At 43.1% G+C, this 17,948-nt stretch overlaps 1 protein-coding gene across 1 annotated transcript in view; it reads left to right on the forward strand.

The window, feature by feature from the left end:
- Nucleotides 1-14,009, forward strand: part of KCNK12 (potassium two pore domain channel subfamily K member 12) — a 20,404-nt gene extending 6,395 nt beyond the window's left edge. Inside the window, exons 2-3 of the mRNA XM_031552673.1 lie at nucleotides 7,287-8,208; nucleotides 11,272-14,009. Coding sequence (XP_031408533.1) covers nucleotides 7,287-8,208; nucleotides 11,272-11,308 — 959 coding nt within the window. The 3' untranslated portion in view covers nucleotides 11,309-14,009. The remainder of the gene's footprint in view (nucleotides 1-7,286; nucleotides 8,209-11,271) is intronic.
- The last annotated feature ends 3,939 nt before the right edge of the window (nucleotides 14,010-17,948 follow it).

Raw genomic sequence — 17,948 nt, forward strand, 5'->3', positions numbered from 1 at the left:
TTTTTACTGGGAACATAACCTCTATCCACGGTACTATGGAGTTTGCTTACCTTTATCAAAATAATTTTCGTAGTGTATCAGCACCAAGCACATACCTGAATGCATTTGGGGATGAGGTAGGTGAGGACATAGAACGAGGTTTACGCTGAAGAACTGGAGCATATGAAAATCACAATAGTGCTAATAAAATCTTCTGTGAACAGAAGCAGTTAAATAAAAAAAAATATTTTAACCTAAGGTGCAGTGCATAGCAATCCACACAAATCAGATATGTTTAATTTTATGTCTCTGCAATTGCCTGCTTCAGCTGAAGTCAATAGTGGGCCATTCTACACGGCTTTAGGAAATCCCATGTTAATCCTTTTATTGGTTTGTAATGCAGCTGCAGACCTGGTGCTGTCAGCACTTCCTTGGAGGTGTCATTGCTGTGGGTAATACATCTTCCTGAGCTCTGTGGGTCTGCTGATGGCAATGGGTGCTGCACCGAACTGTAGATAGTGGAAGGTTCAAATGCAGTCCCTCTGGAGTTGAACAAAGAAAAGCAGAAAGAAAATTAAATATAATTACATTAGATGAAGCAAGGCATTAGCAGCCTTCTCAAGTAATTAAAGCTTTGGAGAGGAATAAGATAAGAAGTTGAAAGGTTTGATGCTAATGTAGGGGATTACTTGGGTGAGGCACTGCTATTACTCTTGTTTAAAGATCCATAGTAAATGCTCCTTGCTCATAGATGAAAAAAGCAGTGGTTTAGTAAAAGAAAAAAAAGGTGGGGTAAAACAGTTTGTCATTTTACAACAGCTGTTGCTGACAGAGCTGACAGGACCAGGAAAATGCTGGATAAAATGAAAAGTGAATGATGAAGTGGCTAAGGTGTTCAGCACCATTAACTTTAACAGCAGTCAGAGGAAATGCTTACTAAGGAAGGAAGAGTTAAATGCAGAAATAGGAAATGAGAAATAACTGATGAGTCTGGGTAGTGCTGTTACCCTGTATTTTTAGTGCAGTTCCTTAAAATTAGGTCCTGTGTCTTCTCGAAGGAAGTAGAAGAGCTGTCCGAGCTGAAGGTGGCTTAAGAGCATGTGGGAGAAAAATGGACAGACAGCGTAAAAGATCTTGCCCAGAAGGCTTAAGTTGTTCATGTCCTATAGGTACATCCTTACAGGTTTACTCTTTTTAAAGCGGAAGAGCTAAGACAGCTATCAAGAAATACCTTTTTAAAAAATATCTGCAAGCTTTTTGCTTTTGTACAGCCAAAAGAGAAGCCAGTGATGTAACCTTTGGACAAACCTTTCCAGCTATCAGGCTTGGGAAGCCCAGGAGCAGCACCTTGTTGTCTCAGACTTCACGTGAGGAGAAGTAAGGCACACGCCCAGGGATCGACTGGTGAAATTCAGATAGCGCTGTTTCTTAGCGTGACAGGAGCAGTGTTGTGAGTAGGCATGCAGGTATTCTTTCATAATATCCATATTATCTCAGGAATATTACAAAATCTGGATGCCTTTTTTTTTTTCTTTTTCCTTACAGGTGTAAATAATTTTTTTTTCTGCAACCTTGAGTCCACACAGGCATCTGAAATGCAGCTGCGAGTTTTAATAAACAACAAAAGCTGATGTGAATGCTTGTGTTTGAACAATTTAAAATGACAAAGTGTAAGCTTTTTCCTCTTAGAGTGTTGCTTAGATACACAATTCTCAAAAACATAGGAGGAAAATAAGAGATGAAGCATCTTTAAAGGGTGAGGAATTATGATGTCAAGAGAAGCCAACTTTTGAAACTTCACCTGGAATTATATCATCAGTTCTGTGAAGGCTGTGGAAAGGTCAGAGACAGCAGTGCATGGCTTCAGCCATTTGGCACATCTCAGGGGAGGGAAAGAAGTGGCAGCTCCTGGAGTCCAGAAGCTCTGTCATCATGTATGTCCATGGGTACCGAGTCTGAATGTGTGTCTTGTTTATCATTCTTTTCTTTGCAGATTTTTCTGAGTGGTTACTCTAAATTCAGAGATGTGTTCTCTGATAGTGTCTCAAAATCTCTGTGCATTTGCTGAGGTTCAGTGGCACAGCAAGCTGAGACAGATGCTTCTGCACAGGACCTGCAGTGAGATTAAGGCTCTGATACAGCTGCAATGGCTAAGGCAGGATATGAAGACAATTAGCCTCTAGGGCAGGGAAGTGTTTTTTCCATAGTAGTTATACTTATTCAAACATAACTTATTCAAACAACTCAGGACTGTATGGGCTATAATTTTCCATTATTAACACCACCACAATTTCAGAAAATACAATAGCAACGTGTTTTCCACCCAGCTGGGAGGATAAGGAAAGAAAACAAACCAGACAGGACTCTGATCATCAGGTGTAGATGCTTCTCCAACCAGGAGAAGCAGCTCTGGGCTGGATTAGGGCAATTTGCAAGGACACTGCAGTCTGCAGTCAAAAGAAAGAATGTGCTGCTTTAACAGCAATAAAACCTGATACATTGGAAGAGTGTTTATGTGTGACCTCTATGTTAACAGAGAAGTTAAGAAGGATGCTAGTTCTGCAGAGTGCCTCTATCTCTGTTCAGTCCAGGGACTTGGCAAGAAAACTGCCGGCTTGTCAGTCATTTCTTTCTTTGTAGTTTGAATTTGTTTTTCTTTTGGCTTTCGGGAACCAATCCTTCCCTGATCTTTGTTCTTCATAGTCTCATTTTGGAGACTGTCCCATATTAGAAACCCTGCAGTGATGTGATAGGATTAACCAGCAAACCCAAATGTAAGCTTGCCAGAGATTTCCACCCTTAAGCCTGTGACCAATCTTGAGAATGTCCCATGCTTGGAAATGCAGGCAGGAGGAAAGGGAGCTGTGTAGCAGTTTTGGTGCTGGAGCTGCTGCTCGTCTGGCGATGCTGGGGGCTTAGTGATAGCCATTTGCTTATACAGAGTACACAGAGGAGCAGCCAGTCACAGCCAATGGCCATAAAACTGATTTAGAGACACTTGTGTTTCTTCCTATCCTTGACTGTACCAAAGCAGCTTGTCCAGAGCAGGTGGTCAGCCTCCTTCTGTACTTACTGGGCTACCTGTGTACAGAAATGAGCAAGGTTTTGGGGGGTTAATCTTTGATATGCCTTTTGTTCTCATCATGCACATAGAAATGGCAGCATGCAGTTCAACACAGAAAAAATGCTTACCTACTTCTAGTAAATGGATAGAGCAATAGTACTGCTGCTGGTGGTGAAGCTGAGACTCCAGCACATCTTTGTCAGGGCCATTTATCATTCAGATGTACAAAAGTTATACCACTTGATCTGATAAATGTCTGTGCTGAGCACTCACTAGAAATTGACAATCTTTCTTGGAAAGCTCAGCTAGATGTCAGTGGAGAAAAACACACTTGGGAGCCCTGCAGTGTCAGGAGAAGGTAAATGTACACATGCAGCAAGGCTATAATCAAAGAATCATAGAATCATAAAGGTTGGAAAAAGACCTCCAAGATCATCCAGTCCAACCATCCACCTACCACCAATATTTCCCCACTAAACCACGTCCCTTGGTACATCATCTAAATGTTTCTTCTCTCCTTCCTCAGGGCCACCTCCGGTGCCTTAGACTGCTATCAAAGTGATAACACTTGAGGTTGTCTTTTGACTCTATTAAAACAGAAAACTTGCAGATATTTTAACTAATCATATTGTTAATCTTACTTCCTTTTCTGTGAAGAGAGCTTGGGTTCCAACAGAGGCTGACAAATCTGCTGATTCTCGTAGAGCCGAGTTTGCTTTTAAAAGGAGTGAAAACCTGGTCTTGGCCTTGTGGGTGATGGATAGAATGTAGAGAAGCACTGAGGAGGATTGATTCAGTTACTCAGTACTGCTGTGCAGAGCAGCATTTTGCATAACCAATAAAATCTGGTTACAACCTTGTATAAACAGGAAAAGTGGTACTGTCAGAGCCTTTAATGATTTCTCACAGCTTTTGAAACTTCTTGATGGTCAATTCATCATCTCCATCATTCTGCCAGCATGGGTTTTTCTGAACAGCAATTGTCTCAAGCACCAGACTGATACTTCAACAGTAGAGCTGTTGAACAAGAAGCAGTGGTCACCTGGCTTGACACTATGTTCACTGAGTTTATTGGAGTGCTCTATTAGGTAAAGCTCTCAAAAAATGGACTGTTTGATCCCCAGAGGGGGGGTATTTTGATAGAGCTGGCTGTCAAGAATGTTAAGGAAAAATAACTTATTCATTTATGGTCTGAAAAGGCTGACTCAGGTGGTCCCAGTGCTTGGGAGAAAGCTGTGTGTGTGGCAGAAGAGCTCTGTCTGCAGCAGTTTGATCTGCTCTGCACTGTGACCCTGTATACAGGGTAACTGTTTCTGGATATTAGGTATTGAGGAGCTGCAGAATAAATGAGAGGTAGCTGGGAAATAGACAGGTACGGTTCTGTCAGAAGCAATAATGATGGAGTGCTGGCAGGTGAAAAGTGGTTGAAAGGAGCACAAGATCCCTAATCCAGAATTTTAGTTCTAAAATACAGAATGTGATGCAGTGTACATGTTGGGCAGTAGCAACTTATCAAGACTCTGGGAAAGCCATGAAGTAAATAAAGCGTGTATGGAGCAGATCTGAAAACTGATTGCTTTTAGTTTATCTTTCTGTAACCTACATTCTTGGTGACCAGCCTTGTAGAGCTTGGTCTTTATATCTCAAGAAATTAATTCTACCTGGTAACAGCATTCCAATTATAGATATTTTCTTTGTTTAGAGAAATAATTTGTTTTAAAAATTGTATTCAACAACTTTAGGGCTTGGATTGGTTTAGTTTTTGTTTTTTTTTTCATTCCTTTGCATATAGTACAGGAGTGCCTTATGGCAGAGGATGGGAAGCTTTCTGCTTACTCAGTTCTTGTGTTCAGTTTTCAGGTGACCAAAACTTTCTTCCATTTCTGGGTAAATGTATCTTTACTGGAAAACTGCCAAACTCTTTAATCTCAAAAACAAGACCAACAGGAAGCATGTCACAGGCACATTCCTCTTTGCAAGTTCATGTTTCATTGTTTCTTGCTTTAATCATCAGTTTAAATATATCAAAATCCTTGCAGGCTGAATAGTGCCTAAAAAACCTAATATGCAAGTAAGAATACGGGACTCATTAATTTACTTACCCATGAGAGGCTGCATAAGCATTATCTGGGAGCTTTTATCAACTCATCTCCACCAATTCTATTTGTCTGGGGATAGGGTGCCATCCAAAGTGCATCCAAAGTCATAGGTTGGAGTGTGACAGAATTAAAATGAGAGAAGATGAATAACTGCTTGAGACGCACAGAATCAACCCCAACATTGACTTTATGTCTATCATTGCCATATATATAGCTATATATGCCAGTGTCATGGAAAAATCGAAGCACTGTTGTGCTTTGAATAGAAGATTCAAAGCATAGATATTCTGGCTGAATTTATTTTGTCTGAGTATCAGGATGATACTGGGCCTTGAGGAGGGACTGAGCTCAAGTGTGCGGTGAAGAGCACAGCAGGGGTAACACTATATGACCCGGGTGGTGCCAAAGGGACAGGCCCTACAGGAGGGAACGTGAGCGTGCTGCTGGCTGCTGAAGGAGCACCTGGTGGTACTGCATTACCTGGGCATGCTCTTTGCTTGTTTTCTGTACACCTTAGCACTCTTGTTACAGAGGTGTGACTTTTCACCTTGCATAGATACATAGAAAATTTTGGTAACATTATGCTTCAGAAATCTCTTAAACTTAAGCCATATGAAAAATACACATTAGCACTGACAGCATCAGACAACACTAAAAAACTTCAATGCACTTATAATTCTACCTAAACCGACACTGTTTTTTTTTAATTCATAATTAATTAACGTGTTTAGCCATATGTGCAACAGCCCATTTATTTTGATCATGATAGTCAGGCACTTACAGTGAAGCTCATGTTTAACCACTTTGCTGATGAGGCATGGGCTGACAGATGCCGTCTCCCTAATGAGCTGGCTGTGTATTCCTTGCTGGCAGCCACACAGACTTCCTGACTTCTTCTGGAGACCACTAGTGGATATTCATCACCAAATCAGAGGGCTCCGGCAAGCAGCGAGGCTCACCCAGAGAGCAGCTTCACCCCACACAATAGGAGCTGACTAAAGCCTTATCCACCCTTATTAAGTCTGGGAATGGCAGGGCAGGCTTTGGGAAGCCTACTTGGAAGGTAGATCTTCAGCACAAATGAACAGAGAGGCTGTGGGTCCAGGCAACAGCAGCTAATTACATCTGTGTCATTTTTTATTCTTTTGTACTACTCTGCAAATTTTTCACTTCTACATTTTCATGAATATTTAAATGGATTTCAGGCAGCAATCTCAACTCACTATACATAGGAAATATTTCTCTTTTTCTGCTTATAGGTGCATAATGATAAATTAGATTTAATGATTTCACTATGTTCGCATTATCTGTTAAATGCAGCTTTCTTAGCAAACTTTCACTGGTGTGGTCTGCTGTTGATATCTACTTCCCTAAGTGTATTACTTGCTCAGCAATTTCATGGAACAGTGAGGTAAAGAGATTTCAGCTTGTCATTTTGGGCAGTGCATTCATTTTAATTATACCTGGTTATTTATCCATGGAGTATGATCAGTCACCTGAGCCCCATCAGAATGATTTTTGACTGAATCACTGAGTACTTTTACAGAGAAGAATAGCAATAACAAGGGCAATACCTGCAGGCTTTTCCTTTTCTCTCTGACTATGCCAGGTGGGCTGGACTCAGTTGGGATTTGGTTAGAGTGTTACGGTGGTGTTATTTTCAAAATGATGTTCAATCTTTTGGGAGTTTTTTTTCCTTCTGTTTTGTAACCTGAAGACTTCCATCTTCTCAGCCGGGGGGTGTAATCAGACTTTGATGGTAATAGCATTATGCTGATTTACAGCTCATAAATAGAGGACTTTCCCAGCTGCTCGTGCTGGTTCACACAGTGGAAGCAGGGAGCTGACCTGTTTGTCTCATCTCACCTCAGCATGCTGTAGGCTCACAAAGGCTTTCCTCCCCAACAGCACTCTCTCAGTGGCCGTGGTGTCACCCAATGAATTCACTGTCTTTTATGACTGCTGGAAGTTTTTGCTCTCTTGTGAGCTGTAATCACCTTGTTCAGCTTTTCAGTGCCTCCTTCATTCTTTATAAAACTTATCTCATGTTGACCTTATTTGACACAGAGATAGGACTCTCTTTTGCCCAGTGAGACAGGATAAGTTTCATGCTTCCTGAGCTTATGCATGAAAAACTGTGGCAGTAACGTTCCTCCTTTTTCTCCACACCTTAGGTTTTGGAATGACCACGCCAGCAACAGTGGCTGGAAAAGTATTCCTCATCGTTTACGGTCTTTTTGGGTGTGCTGGGACTATCCTCTTCTTCAACCTCTTTCTGGAGCGCATTATCTCCCTCCTGGCATTCATCATGAAGGCTTGCCATGAAAGACAGCTGCGAAGAAGTGGTCTCCTACCTCCCAACTTCCGAAGAGGTTCAGCTATGTCGGGGGTGGGCAGCCTCATCGGCTGGAAGCCATCTGTTTATCACGTGATGCTCATTCTGGGAATTTTTGCCATCACACTTTCATGCTGTGCTTCTGCGATGTACACATTGGTGGAAGGGTGGAACTACGTCGACTCCTTGTACTATTGTTTTGTCACCTTTAGCACCATCGGCTTTGGAGATTTGGTAAGCAGCCAAAATGCTGTGTACCAAAATCAGGGTTTATACAGATTCGGAAACTTCATCTTTATATTAATGGGGGTATGTTGCATATACTCTCTTTTTAACGTCATCTCAATTGTAATCAAGCAACTCTTGAACTGGGTGTTGAAAAAATTCAGATGCAGATGTTGCCCAAAGTGCCATAAGTCAAGTACCCGCCTTGGGCGTCGCAACGCCATCACCCCAGGAGCCCGCCTGCGCCGGCACAAAATCTCCCTGGAGGCTGACGGACAGTACGACAGTGACACAGATGGCAGGAGGCTCTCTGGAGAGATGATCTCCATGAGGGAGCTCACGGCGTCCAACAAGGTCTCTCTGGCTATTTTGCAAAAGCAGCTGTACGAGACAGCCAATGGCTACCCGAGGAACGTTTGTATCAATACGAGGCAGAACGGGTTCTCTGCAGGGGTGGGTGCTCTAGCCATCATGAACAACCGCTTGGCAGAAACCAGTGACTCTAGGTAGAGTTTTTGAAGTTCTTTTTGTTTCTTTGATAAAAATAAAATGATAATTTCAGGTGGAATTAACGCTGCAAACGATCAAAGTTTTACGTTCAGAGCAGACTCAGTATTTGTTGGGTGTTCGGCAGTTTGGTTTCTTGGGTTTTTATGTCTTCTCCAACATGCAGTAACATCTTGACCACAATGTCACAATTCTCCCTGGGGGGTTTTGTGAGGGACTTGGATGTCTTTGATGCAGAATCTGAAGTGTTTTCAGAAGAATGGTATGAGAGGTGACAACGGTGTCAGAACGGACGTCTTACGCAGCAGATAACCTGAACTCTGAGTTTGAATGCATTCTGAGCAAGGTCAGTTCCAGATTCAAACTTGGAGGATTAAGGGTTGTCTAAACCCGTATCACGCTGTTTGTTGGAGTCTGGATCTGGCCCTGAACTTTGCACTTGGTCTTGCCAATTCTTTATACCAGGCCTGTATATAACATACACGTAGGTGACTGCAGGTACACCAGCCGTAGGGTGACCATGCTTCACTTGAATAATCCTGTTGACCTCAGTGGTAGAGAATCAAATTGACTGAATTCCCCTGACAACAAACAATTCTTTTTCAGCCAGTCTTGTCAGAAAACACCACGCACTACCTAACTCTTAAAAGTCGGGAGATTATAAATCGTAAGAAGCATATTGAAACATGCACAGCTGTTCCTCCCTACAGAATAACCTGAAAACATGCAAGAGAAGCCAGCATTCATGTCTGGTGTCAAATGTTTGCATTTCTACTGAAGTGTAAGTTAAACTGTTTATTAATGATGTTACTTTTACATGAAAATCATCTGCTAAAATGAATGTAGGCTCTCTCTGTTGTCATAAATCTTCCACTATACTGTTGAATACTGTTGGAGAGGATCTTGCAAATAATTTAATTGCAATTTTCCACAGGCCCAAGCAATACTTGTTTTCCACAAACCTGACTAAAAGCTGTACAAAATAGATTTTTGGAGCAAAACTTCAGAGGATTGCGTAGATCCTCCAGAAGCTGACTTCTCCAAAATGTTTATATTAAATCATAAATTGGCCTAGGGTAGTTGCTACTGTTTTAACTCATATTTAATGGTGCTAGTCCAAACTGCTGAGGAAGCGTCTTCAAGCAGACCTGGTCTGAGGGTGTGTGTGTTTCAGCGTGATGGATGGGTGCAGAAGCATTCCTGCAAATAGCTATTATGGATATTTGCAAAGATCTAGATAATTTATTTAATTTCTCTCTTCTTTAAGGCTGTAAGGAATAAAGTCTTCTCCAGATTTCAGAAAGAAATAGCACTTAAGGCTGAAGCCACAATGGTCTGAAAAACCTCTTGGATAGTTATTATGATATATAGATGACTAGTGATTTGATTGTTGGGGAAAAAATATGAAAAAGTTAATGGAAAAGGACTAGGAATGTTAGAAATGTTTGAAAATACATCTGTGAAGTTTCATATAGATAACGTGTTAGTTTGTTTTGCGTATGTTTGGGTCTCCCTCATTTTGCTTTCTTTTTAAGTTAGAGGAGCACGAAACATTTCAGAATTTAACTTTGGGGGATTAACTTTTAATTTGAGGGTTTGCACACTTTGCACACTTGAGACTGCCAGCTGAAGGGTGGCAGTGGTTGTATCTTTTGTCTAAAGGAGAAGGGATCAGAGCATTAGACCATCAGATGTGGCTCTTATACGACAGTTGTAGTCACAGCTTTTGTGAAGATGCATCTGGCCAGAATCATTCCGTGATGTTTGCATTCTCTACCTTGTTACAGAGTTTACAAATACTTGGTATGGCAGAGGCTGCATTCGAGCAGCCTTCATTTGGCAGGAGCTTCCCTAGTTGCAGGGACCCCCAAAGCTACGTGGGTCTGTGTATGCAGTCCATCTCAGCTGCTGCATTTGAGTGTCAATTTACAAGCTTGTTCATTAAGTGCATGTATATATAGCACACTGCTTTCTTTGAGGCCAGACCTCCCTTAGGATCGTGTTGTGGTTCCTTTGCCATTGCTGGAACTGTTGCTCATTGTGCAGACCCTGCTGTGTGAAGTGCTGCATAAGTAGAGGCAGGTGGGCTTTATTGTAGCAGAATTGCTTAGGTTTATAGTTGTAAAAATGAGTTAAAATGCATTAATGTTCTGAAAGCTTAAGAGCTACATCTTTATGATAACAAAATTGCAAATTAAGGGTTTTTATTTTTTCAGTAAGTTGTTTTTAAAAGATAACTGTTATAGCTGCAATTAGGATTTTGTTTAAATGTTTGTAAATTGTTTTCAAACTACCTTCTTCTGCCAGGGAAATGTGAATTAATGTGAAATTGCTCATACACCTCCTCTGCCATTCCTGCACTTCTTCTGAGCCCAGTTAAAGGCAGACATGCTCTGTGATTTACATGTTTCTGGTTCTGATTGCATTTTGTCTGATCTGGACGCCAGCCTGGACTCCTGATCAGGAGCGCTGCAGGATGCTTTGCAGGTCCTGCTGACATCAGGGGGACATGGATTGGCTCTTAGAACTGGGCTCCTCGAGGGCTTCGGGCAACTGATCACTACTCTGTGCGCTTACATGCAATGTCTTGTTACTCTTGAGATCCTTGAAAACCTCCCTTCTGCTTCTCCTTAGCCTCAGAGGGATGTAAAGAAAGCACATGCCCTGATTTCTGCCAGTGGCCCTATTTCTTGCAGTGCACGTATACCCATGCACTGAAGTGACTCAACCCAGGCCATTCTATGATTCTATGAAAACTGAGCTCCATATCCCCACTTTTCTGTGGACTAACACTGTCTGGGCATTCAGTACTGATGTGCATGAGCTTGCAAGCCAGGAGGATGTGGAGGACTTGGAACCAGTCCTTTGTATTCCCTCCTCTTTCTTCAGCTTTCTTAGGGAATCTTCTAAAACTTGCAATGCTGGAGTATTTAACTCCTCCCCTCTTGTACTGTGTATGGTTCAACTCAGAATTCCCCATGGTAGCCTGTTCCTTTTCTTAATTGAACCCTAAACACGCACTGGATGCACCAAGTAGAATTCCTCCTGGTATTTCTTTGCAGACAAAGCAGATACCTGCAATACCCAGACACAGACTGAAGCACAAGAAATGAGAAGGAAGCTGAAGGAGCAAAATGGGAAAATGAAAGCACACTGCACTAGACTGCACTTTCTTTTCAGGTAACTTGGGATTTGTATTACAGTCTTGAATAGTTTTTTTCCGGGTTCTATTTTTGGACAGCCAAAAAGTTAGCTTAGGATTGGGTAGTTCATCTTTCCTTATATTCACTCCTCTCATTTTCCTGCTGCATCACACTGAGACAGTTCCACTACCTGAGGAGCAGCTGTACAGGCAGCAGAAACTCTAACTAACAGGTGCCTGTGCCCCATGGCTATATTTGAGTGGTGGATGTATAGCCAAGGCCATTGGCTTGGTATAAACCTGATGGCCTATGGGATGAAGTGATAAGTACACAGAAATGACCCATTGCAGTGAGATCATTCTTAACCATTTTGTTTATTTTTTCTAACTTTTTCTCTCAAAAAATACTAATTATTTATACAGTGAATGTTCAACACTAATTTAAACAAAGTCATATTTAGTGCAGTGCTGTTTGCTAGGGAGATCTACGGAGAGTGGCTTCTGCTCTCAATGGATTACTAATGTTCCTTTCCAAACCAACACACATTTTCAATATTGTATTTAAATCAAACAGTAGAAGTTACCTTATGTGGTAAATTCAGTCAGGCACAAATATGTGACTCTCGCAGGATAACTAATGAAATGTGCACTGTATGACCCATATGCAAACCCTGCACCTCTGTACATGTTGGCTTTGTTCCTTACAACCGTGGAATGATTTGGGTTGGAAGGGATCGTACAGATCACCTGGCTGCAAGCACCCTGCCTTGGGAAACGACAGACTATATGGCTGTGGATACTTGGTGATGTAGGATGGGAAAGAAAATAGCAGATGTACCTACCTTGATGTACACTGCCACCTGTTGATCCTTTTACTTCCAAAGCCCTGAGATGGTCCCACTTGCAGTGCTCCTGCTGTATCCAGAAGAATAGGAAGTGTGGAGAAAGGGAGAGAATCAGAGGTATTTTCCAAGTAATGCAGGAGGAAAAAAAAGCAGTCTTTGCTTTCAATACACACGTGCATCATGTTCCATCATAAAACCACGGACAACACTACAGCTTGAAGTTGCTCCTGATGCGTCACAGGCTCATGTGGGTCATTCAGAGACGAACTGTGTGAGATGCAGAGGAAAGGCAGAGGGCTGCACGCTTACATACACTGCGCTCCATCCCACAGGCGAGTGCTGCAGGGCCAACCCGGAGAAGCTGATGACCAGGCGTGCTGCTGGAAAGGCAGCCACGCTGCTCCATGGCTAAGATGAGCAAAATATTAGGTACACTGCAGGTCCTGATTTCAACACCTCGGCTCCCCTTCAGTGCCAGCATCCACACTGCGCTCAGGCAGGGGCCAGCCAGCTCCCAGCCTGCTCCAAGCGTGGGGCATGAGGACATCGGTGGGTTCTGAGATGTGCAGCATCACAGCCCAAGTGCTTTCAGGATCAAATCATCTAAGAAATGTGAATGAGATGTTCCTGTGACCCTCTCACATTTCATAATGTGTAAGGCAGCAAGTTGATGCAAAATAACTGCTTATAGAAACACATAATCGCTGATAATTCAGGCAATGTGCAATTCAAACACCAGGTGTGTTCTCAGTGCTTGTCATCTCCTATTGTTTCTATTAGGGAATCAGTTGTAGTCACTGGAAGTAAAATCCATCTGGCAGTGGGCAATAATTCATCTCATTTCATGGTAAAATCCTCAGCAGCCAAAAAATATCTTAGACCATTTTGTTGTGTATGCATATACTGTTTATTTACCAGGAAAAAAAAGCTATCCTTTTATTTACACAGACACAAAACTTAAGCTTATTGGGAGGTACCTTTCTGCACAGTCTTTGCAAAAGTAATAGCTGCAAATTTCAAGCCAATACAAAAGGACTCAACTGTGAAAAGAATATATCTGCTCAAAGGTATTCCTGTTTAATTCTCCTTTATTTTTACTAGGGGCACAGCTTCATAGGTCTCTGTAACTGAGCTGCTGTTATTATTTGTTATGATGAACATCAGAGGAACTTTGCTTCTATTAATTCCCCTGGGTTTGGTGTTTGCTGACTGCTGTGTGTCACTGTGTGAACTGGGGAAGGAATGCCCCATCCACGCTGGTTTCCTGGTGGCATCACTTACCCCTTTGCATTCATTGCATTCATAAATTCCTGTAATTGGTTGATGAGAAAGTACCAATATTTGTTCTCCTTGAGATGATGCTTCCCAGCAAAACAACAAGTGAAATAAGTTTGAAGATTGAAGTCTGTTTAAATGATTGACATTTTAAAAGTGATTTAATTCTGGGTTGACATCCAGCACACCCAGTAATTGTGAGTGCTTTTATCGCCCAGCTGATTTTCAGTGTCAGCTCAGGATTTTCCCAGGATAAGATCTCTGAGCACAGAGGACTAAAAGCCATACTCAGCTCACTCTACTGGTATGTTATATACAGCTTGCCACCAAACGGAGCAGTCATGTTTGGCTCCCTTCATACATGGTTGGAAATGGCACTGGGATCGTTGCCGTGAAGCTCTTACAAAGACTCTTGAAATAAACAAGAGAAAACATTGCCTGGAGGACGTGTGTGAGTGTTCTTTGTGGAGCCAGTGCTGAGAGTTCTGCTTCAGTTTCATTCTCTTTTCTCACTCAGAGGTTGGTGAGATCCTGGCACTGCTGCCCAGAGAGCTGTGGATGCCCCAAGGCCAGGTTGGATGGGCCATGGGCAGCCTGAGCTGGTGGGGGCAGCCCTGCAGGGTTGGGGCTGCATGGGCGTTAGGGTCCCTTCCAACCCAAGCCATCTTGTGGTTCTCTCTCAGGAAGAAATTTCTCCACATGTGCTCTCTATCCATCCAACAGGCTCTCACACTGCACGGTGCCACCCAGGAAGAGCTGCAGGATCCAACCTCTGCTCAGCCACAAAGCGGAGAGCAGATGGAGGCTGTTTGCTCTCTGTGTGGCTGTAAGGAACTGCTGCTGTATCTCCCAGGTTTCATTCAGATCAATAGAATACTTCCGTGCAGGGTATTAAGATAAACTCAGGAAGTTTTGCTACTGATTGAAGAGAGACATTAAGAAAAAAATCAATCACGCTGCAAACAGAGAAATGTTATTGCCTTGAATGTGGAGGTTTTCTAATCACGCTAGGCAACATGGAACCAAAGGAGAAACTATTCCAGTTCATAATCCCAGTCAAGTCCTACACGTCTGCCCCCACCTCTGTATCTCACTGAAATAAGCCCCAGCCAAAGCCACTGCCCAGCTCCTGCTGCTGCTGGGCCAGACACACCACCTGTGGACACTGATTGGCAGCTTCTGCCTGCCAGAACGCACACAGAATTGTTTCCCTGATAGGCAGGGGAAAGGAGGGAAAGGGACAGCCAATGGAGCTGTGCTGGACAAGAAGTGAGAGGAGAGCTGCCAGCTGCTTAGTGCTGAGCCCACTGCCACTCAGCATGGATGCTGCTGCTATGAGCACCACTTCCCTGGGGTTTGTATAGGGTCCCTACCTCCATCTTGTTACTTTGTTGTGGATTTGCAGTATTCTCGCCTATGCAAAACCAGACCAATTAATCTGGATTATGTAGGGAGGTTAAAGCTCACTCCTGAAATCACTGCAAATCAGGTAAAACCCATCAGCAGTTATGCAGGAACAGAAGCCAACATAGGAAGAGATTGTTCATACCCATATAATGAGGCTGAATCATTGCCTTTGGCTCTTCATGACTGTAAGTAACGTTTTAATTTTTACCAATCTTTATATTTTTCATTCATCTTCCAAAAATGTAAGTGTAATTCAGCAACCTCATGAAAATCGGCTGTGCTATTACACAGGAAATGAAATATTTCTTGATAAATCTAACAAGTGATGGGAAACATTGCTGTGAGATCTGTGAGATCATTAAAACAGAAATTACCCTGCACTAAGAATGGGTTATTGGCAGCTACAGGCTGTGTGCACAGTGCCTTAGAGAAAAAAAAAGGACAAGAAAACATGAGCCATCAGGAATTATTTCTTAGAGACTGTTTCCCTCTGAAGAGCAATTACCTTCCTCAAACACAGCATTATCAATAGTTAGAAGCCCACGGATGAATAGATCCTCTATCATTTTCCCTTCCGCCACTGTAATTGCTGTCTGTAATTTCCAAGCATCTCATGAACAGCCATAAGCTGATCCTTGAGTTTCTGAGAGAGTAGTTTTCTCCATCCTTATTTCCTATCTGTTGTATACAGAAACTCAAATGCCAGAGATTCAAGGACTTGTCTACCACAACATGGGAGTTCTACACTAGCATTAGAACTTAAGAACTGCTCCTTGAGCCCCAGACCAACATCTTAGGCAGCAAGTTTCTTTACTTGAGATGATAACAACAGGAGAGTCCCAACCCTACAGCTCCTGAGCACCTGATCTCCAACAGAAACTGATAGCATCCAGCATTTTCCAGGTGCTTCCAAGCCGGGTGCTTTCAGGTGGGAGCAGGCATACCGCCTTGTGACAGCAAAGCTTGTGAAATAGGACGGCAGGGCCATAGTGATGAGAACAGGAGGGCATGATTAAAGGCAAGTGAGAGAGGTGAGGGATATTGTCATTCATAGCACCAACAGCACAAATCCTGCCGTCCTGTGGGTATCAGCTAGGAATAAGGCAGCAGTCAAAAAACAGCTCAGTAGGATTTTAACAAAACATCCGTTTATCAAAGTAATCCTAAAAAAAGCATAGCTCTGGCTTTTGAAAATGGCAGTGAAAAGACAGCTGCATCAATCAGCACTCTTACAAGCTATCAGGAGAATTACTTTCATTTTTTTACTTTCTATCTAAGCATTGAACAGTCAATGCACTAACTTTTTAGTTATTTTTATATGCTATTATCTCTCAAGCTCAATGCATTTTGAGCTCTATTGCTTTGCTGTAAAAGAATTACTTCAAAAGAACGTATGAAAACTACCATTAGGGATCATTCATTCTTTTCTGGCTGGTTTCACCTGCAGAACAGCAGAGAGGACACAGAAATCAAATTGAGGGCCGTGGACAGGCAGTGCTGGAAATCCCTAGAAATACCACAGCCACTTTGCTGCTCGAGCACAACAGTTCATTTTCCAAAGCAACTAGAAAAATCACCAGTGCCAAATTCTGCCTGGTGTCATGGGTACTTCTACTTGAGAGCAGGCATAGACTGAGTATCACAGGGTTAGAGCCCTGGGAGCTGGCTCAGGCTGGTGGGTCGCGCCTGCCATAATAAACCCTTTCTGCACCTCCACAGCAGAGAGCAGGGCTTAGTGCACACCATAACTCAAGCTCTCATGAAAATCATGGAATCACAGAATATCCTCAGTGGAAGGGACCCACAAGGATCACTGAGTCCAACCACGTGCTCCACACAGCACCATCCAAACCCTATGGCTGAGAGTGCTGTGCCCAATGCTCCCTGAGCTCTGGCATTGGGGCTGTGTCCACTGCCCTGGGCAGCCTGTGCAATGCCCACCACCTCTGGGGCAGAGCCTTTCCCTGACCCCCCAGCTCTTCCCTGACACAGCTCCATGTTGTCCCCTCAGGCCCCATTGCTATCACACAGAGCAAAGCTCCACCCTGCAAGGAGCTGCAGGCCGCCATGAGGCCTAGTACCATCAGCACTGCCCTGGGCTGAGCCCAAGGGCCTTTTGGGCTCAGGCACCCAAGAACATTTTCCTGGATGCCCTTCAAGCGAAACCAAATAAATACATAGCAACTCCAACAAAGGACACTTAGGAGATGTTTACTAAAAACATAATTTCATTAAAGGGTTTTAAGGAAATTGTCCTCAAAAAAAAAAAAAAAAAAAGTGAGGAGAAATGGTGCCATGCCAGGACTTCTTGGTGACGGCTCTCTCCCTCTCAGCCCCTTTGCCCAGTGCTGGGCACGGGAGCCTCAGTCCGACTTTCAGGCTCACTTTGCTTCCCCCCTACACAGGCTGATCCCTGATGTCTAACAGCTTCTCTCTAGGGAGCATAGAGACCAGATTTGGGGGCTACAACATCATTCAGCACTGCCAGTCGTCTTTGCTCTCAAATCTTTCCAAACCTCAGAAATGACAGCAGGGCATCATCAGTTTCAGCCCTATATCCTTCAGTGTCTTTCTACTATCCCACCAATGGTCAGTGTACCGTATCTACAGCCCTGGGAGCACTGTTGCTCAGACTAAGCTCCAGCTGCCAACATTTACCTCAAGTCAGTCAGATCTCTGCAAATGCAGCCAGACATCATATTCCATGGGGCCTCAGGACCTGCGGAGTCCCAGCATGGATCCCTTTGCCCCTCCTGGTCAGTAGGTCATTCTCTTGTTGGAGTAACTGCTGGTATTTGCTGCTGGTTCATGCCCCAGAGGCAGTAGAATTTGTTATAGTTGAACAGGAGATCAATACATTATGTAACTAAGATAGATGGTTGCAGGTTCTCCTAGTTTGTGTTGCCTCTGCTGGGAGATGTTGAGTGCCGTACCAGGAGCTGCCTCCTGCTCCTGGTCCTCTTCAGTTTTATGGCCACATTTACAGTAAATTACAAGGAGGGTTTTGTTAAGAAGTTAAGAGCCCTCTAGCTGTGCATGCTTCATATTTTCATTTAATTACTGCCTTGCT

Source organism: Meleagris gallopavo, chromosome 2 (genome assembly GCF_000146605.3).
Source record: "Meleagris gallopavo isolate NT-WF06-2002-E0010 breed Aviagen turkey brand Nicholas breeding stock chromosome 2, Turkey_5.1, whole genome shotgun sequence".
NCBI lineage: Eukaryota > Metazoa > Chordata > Aves > Galliformes > Phasianidae > Meleagris > Meleagris gallopavo.